This window comes from Rhinichthys klamathensis, unplaced genomic scaffold (assembly GCF_029890125.1).
Source record: "Rhinichthys klamathensis goyatoka isolate OS25496 unplaced genomic scaffold, OSU_Roscu_1.1 h1tg000282l_1, whole genome shotgun sequence".
Classification (NCBI taxonomy): domain Eukaryota; kingdom Metazoa; phylum Chordata; class Actinopteri; order Cypriniformes; family Leuciscidae; genus Rhinichthys; species Rhinichthys klamathensis.
In genome coordinates, this window is record NW_026606801.1 from 29,172 (window position 1) to 35,906 (window position 6,735).

The 6,735-nt window shown below is 39.7% G+C and overlaps 1 protein-coding gene across 1 annotated transcript; it reads left to right on the forward strand.

Moving 5' to 3' along the window:
- Positions 1-231: 231 nt before the first annotated feature.
- On the forward strand, positions 232-5,764 carry prr35 (proline rich 35). The gene is made up of 3 exons (XM_056269578.1): positions 232-288; positions 3,164-4,698; positions 5,104-5,764. The coding sequence occupies exons 2-3, from the start codon at positions 3,362-3,364 to the stop codon at positions 5,762-5,764; spliced, it is 1,998 nt and encodes a 665-aa protein (XP_056125553.1). The 5' UTR covers positions 232-288; positions 3,164-3,361.
- Positions 5,765-6,735: the final 971 nt, after the last annotated feature.

Here is a 6,735-nt window from a genome sequence, read left to right on the forward strand (position 1 = left end):
TTTAATGAATTGATCTGCATTTATTTTATTATTAAATACAAATTTTGATTCATAATGAACAATATAAAAACGTATTATTGTAATCAATCACATACTTTAGATAGGGTGATGAGAGATTGTCATTTAACATTAAATCTAGACTAATACTTAAATCAAATATGACAGAATCAAAGGCAAAGCTGAAATTGATTTTAGATACGTGTTTATTTTACAGATTCTGCAAAAAGAGTCAAATTGAGAAAACTTCAAGTGTCATGATCCAACTCATTCTGCTGAACCACTGTGGAGGTACGACACACACACACACACACACACTTTCAACCTATTCAAACATGCTTTGCCACACTATAATTCACACATAGAGCGCCCAAAACAATGCTCTGATTTCAAATAATAGCCACTTAAAACTTTAAAATATATTACATGCCGATATATCAATCCATGCGTTTTGTTCGCTGTTGCCCTATGTGTGTGCGTGTGTGTGTGTGTTCTCAGTTGTTGGATTCCACCACAGTATGTCGATGCTTTTAGCAAGCGTCCCTATTTAAACGAGACAATACATATTTAACACACAGCGATCAGAGTGTGTCCATGCGAGTGTCATTGGCCAGCGTCCGACCGAACCCCGAGGGCCTTAAAACTGACACACACACACACACACATGCACACCACAAAGAATGTCCCGCAGTGAGAACAACTCTAAAATAATTTTATTGATTAACGCTAACAGCAGCATTTGATGTCCAGTTAAAACCACAGAACGGGTTGAGCACAACTGCAATATGACCAAAACACACACACACACACACTGTTCCTGTAAATGATCTATAACATGCAAAACTCCCATAGATACGCTGTTAAATACTGCCAGGATTTAAGGACAGACAGATTGCAGCAGAAAGTTGCAGAAGTGATTTCATTATTTCTTTGAGTGCTGTAATAGATGAAAGATGTGTGAAATTCCTCGCCACTCGTCTTCTTTAAACCCAAATCACTTCGGGCTCTCGTTGTCTCAACACCCCGAGATACGAGCCACTAAACTCATGCCTCACAGCGGGACATTTCATCCTCCTCTTTATTTCCTGCCTGTAATCTGCTTCATTCTCTTCTCTTTTCATTCTCTCTTTCCACCCAAAGGAAAACGCCAGGAGCAAAAAATAAATAATCAAGAATAAAGAATATTTTTATGATAACAGAGAGGCATTTGAGAGATATCATAGCCTCTTGCGCTTCTCTTTTAATTACACCATTATTTAATTGCTTTCACCATCTCCTATTCTTAACGCTTTTATTAATAACAAAAATTATTAGTTAAATTACATCACAGTGTAGTTGGTTCTTTCTGAAAGACTGTAGATGTAACAATTAAATGTTGCTAATTAAATAGTTTTGAATTGTACAATAGTATACCAAACTGCAATCCCATTAAAATGCAAGAGTGTTATGGAGTGTTAATAGACTTCCGATTCTTAATTGTGAATGAAAATATTTAAAACTTTTTAAAAAATTGAAACATGTATTTCTAACATATCTGAAAATATGTATTTTATGCATATTTATCAAGATTTTACTTGTTCTATAAAGCGTAATGTTAAATTAAGTAGAATGGAATATAATAAAAATGTAAATATATTAGTGTTTAATAAAATACATAATTCATAAATATGTTTTATATAAAAAAAAAAAAAAAAAAAAATGTAAATATAATAAATTAAGTAGATGTCAAATTATTTAACAAATGATCTTATATTTGAAAACAAATAATCAGATAATCTTTAAGGCATTAATTATGTGAAGTTAAATCTTTTAAGACATGATAATATGGTAATATAAAATTACTATGAAAAAGAAAAGAAAATTCAGTAATGCTTTCGAATCTTTGAGGGGAATAAAACTCAAAGAATGACATTTCCTCGTATTTGATACATTCAAAATGCAGGATTAAAGTAATTCCCTTAGAACGTCTTAGATTGTAGAAGACAAAGAGTGTAAAACAAACACAAACACACTCTGCAGGAATGAGGAGAAACAGACATGCAGTGTAACGTACGAGAGACAGATGATCGTGGTGGACAGACTGATAGAGAGAGAGAGAGAGAGAGAGAGAGAGAGAGAGAGAGAGAGAGAGAGAGAGAGAGAGAGAGAGTGGGCAAAAGAGCAGTCAATCTGCCTTGACCCACATTCTTCTGCTAACGATGCCTCGCGGGCCTGATGCCAATCTCTCATTAACACACACACACACACACACACGCGGGCAGCCTCGCGTCCCTCTGCCCTTTGTCAGGATGTGCCTATAGCTGACCTTCAGGGTCCTGCTGTAAATACTACACTGAACACAGGTGCAACCCCCTCCAGAAACACACACACACACACACACACACACACACACACACACCTCGCTGGGGCAACCCTGGACTTAATGAAAGGTGGCAGATAGACGACTTTCGGCAGTTCTGAGAAACCAAAACGTCTTTCATCATCTCTTCTCTTTGTTAAAGTCTCTGTGTAATCCAAACTGGCTCCATTTACTTTCTTAAAACACGTTCTGGGGTTTATAATGAACGATTCATCAATACACAAGCTTTCATCACAATGTAAAAACTTCAGAAATGACTTTTCTGATGTCATCAAACCTTCTTATTTTTCAACCACCTGTCACACAAAGGCACTTTTCAATGTCCAATCAATTCCTAATTAATAAATTTAAAATCCTGTCCAAGTATCCAGTATCACATTACAAAAGTCAAATGGGTTGCAAACACTATAGTTGCACAATGACTTTAACTTACAATCTTTAAAATCTGATTCTGATCATTAAAATAAACTTATTGTCTTTGTCTATTAATATTCTAAAACACCAAATATAATCATTTGAAATATTACTACATTATTAAAATATTCTGTTTACCTGTAAAAATAGTCAGAATTATTAAATACAATAATTTAGAGTATTATTAAATTAGTAAAGTCATAATATTTTGTTTTTATAATGATCTGACTAATTTTAAATAATTATTTAAAATATTAATAAATTATAATATTTGCTGTATAATAATCTAGATTATTAAATATAATAATTTAAAATATTTTAGTAATAATTAATTAAGTAATAATATCTTATAATCAAAAGTTTAATCCTATATTTTCTTGATTTTCTCAACAGCTGAAATCTGATGGCTGCGTTCCTGCGTCCCAGTCCTGACCAAACACAAGTTTACTGTTCACACACAATTCATCCCACAAACACACACTCAATGTAAACCTGTCCTCAGACGCACACATAAAAAAACACACAAGCTCCTCGGAAATTTAGCTTTGAGAGAAACCTGTTATCATATCTGGGACTGATTCGGATCGCACCATGTCGAAGGACGACTGTAAGGTGGGCTGTAAACACAAGGAACGCAAGCCCAAAAAGCCTCACTACATCCCGCGACCGTGGGGCAAACCCTACAACTACAAATGCTTCCAGTGCCCGTTCACGTGCATGGAGAAATCCCATCTGTACAACCACATGAAGTACAGCCTGTGCAAAAACTCCCTGTCGTTGCTCATCGAGTCCGACTGGCCGTATAAAAAAGAGCAACTCCGGCTCCAGCAGGGGGGCGTTCGCTCCCGTAGCCCCGCCAAGGCTCACTCTGAGCAGGCCTCGATGTCGGACGAGCCCTCGCATTCAGCCGGTCTGGAGGTCGATGAGGCTGAGAAAAGAGAACCAGAAAGAGAAGCGGAGAAAGATGACGAAGCAATGGAGACAAACGGCTCAGCGGTTATGAGTCCCGAACCGGCGGAAGCGTGTTCCAGAGGAAGCAAACGATCAAAGCAAGAAGCCGAACTCGTGATGTCCGATGTGTTCTCGCTCGAGGAGCAACTTTTACGAGCACGCTCAGTCGAGGTGGAGTCAAAACTGCGACATTATAGGCTGTCGAAAACCTGTCTGTCGGGATCGGCGGCGTTGCTTTCAGAGCAATGGCGAATCCTTAGCAATCAGACTTCAGGAGCAAAGCCCAAATCAGACCCGGTGGCCTCTTCTTTGCCCTGTTACCCTCCACCGGGGTCAACGGGTCAACTTGAATGCCCCGACACAACGGGTTTCAATCTGTCTTTGCTTGGCGTTGGATACCCACTGGCTCCTGGACTCCTTTCATACCTAAACCCGGCACTTACGGCAGCGAGCACAAACGCACAAATGCCCTTCTTGGCATCAACCGCGCAACTCGCACACGCGCAAAGACACTCAGAGCGTCCTTTACTGCCTCCTCACCTGTATTATCCTTTCCTCTGCGAGCACAGCTTTGGTGCAACACCCTCTTCTACGTCCTCTGAGACGAGCAAACTCATCAAACCAGCCACCGTAAGCCTTCCGCCACCTTCGTATCCTCCCAAACTAAACCTGTGGAAGGTCCCGGCCCTGCGGCCCAGCCAGAGCTCACCCGCAGCCTGGCCGTCTCCCACGTGCTCCTCCCCGGAGCCGAGCCACGCCGTAAAGGAGAGGATACGATCCAGGGAAGGGAAGACAGGCTGGCAGCAAGACGCTTCCTTCATCAGAGAGCAAAGTCTGAAGAGATCATCATTAGACTCCCATGGTGCACCTGGAGAGAAGAAACCTGCACTTGAGTTTGCCCTCGACTCTCTGAAAAACACTCACAAATCCACATCCATCGCCTCCCTGGTGTCCAGCAGGATGTCTATACACAACAGGTAAGACAAGAACCCTTCAAATTATAAGGCCTATGAAGCCTGTTGTGTGATAATAAAAATAAGTAAACTCAACTCAACTTTTATTTATAAAGCACTTTCAAAACCATTAGAATGGACCAAAGTGCTTTCCATAAATAGTAAATAACTCTACAATACATAAATCACTCAGTTCTCAGACCTAATCAAAGCTATCAAAAAAAAAAAACTTAAAATAAGCTAAAAATGTCCATGCTTGACGAGGATTTTTAAGATCACGGCTACACATTCCAAAGTGCAGGTAAATAAAGATAAATACATACACAGATGCATTACATCTGGTATGAGTACTCCTTCTGTCTATGCATTACACACTCAGGACAGCCTTGATGAATGGTATTTAGATTCAATTAAACTGTGTTTCCACAGCCCCCGCAGTGACGCGTCGTCCCCGCTGCACATGTCTGAGCATCTGGAGGCGAGACAGAGAGGGATGGAGCGAGACGTGGACCCGGCAGCTGCTCTCCTGCAGGACTTCTCCACATTACTCCAGCAGTACCAGAACACAGAGCAGCGCGTCACCTCGCTGCCCGAGCAGTGCCACCTGTGGGCTCACCTGGGGAAGATCCGCTCCGAGCTGTCGCACATCCAGCAGGCGCTCGAGCGCACGGCTCGCACCAGCGAAGGCCCGCTCGATCTATCCCTCAAAAAAAAAACTGTGGGAATCCCAATCAGAGGCGTTTTAGGAGACACGGGAGATGAAAACTGCTCAGAGAGCGAGGAAGAGGAGGAGGATAAAGACGACAGAGACACGGAGGAGCGAGGGAGCAGTTTTAAAGAAAGGCAGAAGTGCTCTCTGGACGCGCTGATGAAGCTGAACCCCGTGGTGAAGACAGAGGTGCTATCCGACGCCGGGATGGCCATACGGGCCGGGACGGCTGAAGCTCTGTGGCACAGCAGGACCACGAAGTGTGAAGCCGACTCAAGTGTCCTCCTCTGCTCCAAAACACCCAACAGACCTCCGTCCATTCAACACCTGGACACGCTGTGTCCAACCAGCCCCTTAACGACCACCGACACCATGGTGTAGCGAACATCAACCGGAGGAACGGTGGAGAATAAACATGAACTTGCAGAGCATTTGACAATTGACTGACACTAAATAAATCTAAAGGATTCTATTGAGAAGTCTTTAGCATTCAAAGGTTTGGGGTCAGTGAGATTTCTTTGTTGTTGTTGTTGAAAGAAATTAATACTTTTATTCAGCAAGGATGCATTAAATTGATCAAAAATGACTATTACAAATAAATGCTCTTTTGAACTGTCTATTAAGCAAAGAATCCTGAAAAAATGTGTCAGTTTCCACAAAAAAAAATTTCAACATTGATAATAATCATAAATGTTTCTTGAGCAGCAAATCATCCTGAAGGATCATGTGACACTGAAGACTGGAGTAATGATGCTGAAAATTCAGCTTTGATCACAGGAATAAATTACAGTTTAAAACATATTACAATAGAAAATTGTTATTTTAAATTGTAATAATATTTTATCATTTTTACTGTATTTTTGATCAAATAAATGCAGCCTTAGTGAGCAGAAGAGACTCACAAAATCTGACCTACTCCAAACTTTTGAACAGTAGTGTATATAAGTACACTGTAAGATTAACATGCTATATAAAACGCTATACCATATACAAAATAAACGGTAGAACGGACTATGAAATGGTCTGATATGAAATATCAAGTAAAGCGAAGACAAAATCAAGCACCTTATGCCAAAAAGAGCTGATGGAGAAGGACAAAGTACATGCACTGACTTATTGATGATTATTTCAATTAAAATCATTGTGCCGAGTAATTATTAAGGGTCAAGGAACTACAACTGTATTTATTTAATGTATTTGTTTGTTATTTATTTTAAAACATTTTTTTTTAAACATTTGGCACATTTTTTTATTTAATTTTTTTATTTAGCATTTGATTACTCAGTTCTGCCATTTTTTTATTTTATTTTTTTAAGACTTTTTGTCTTCTGTAAATAATCAACATTTTAAAT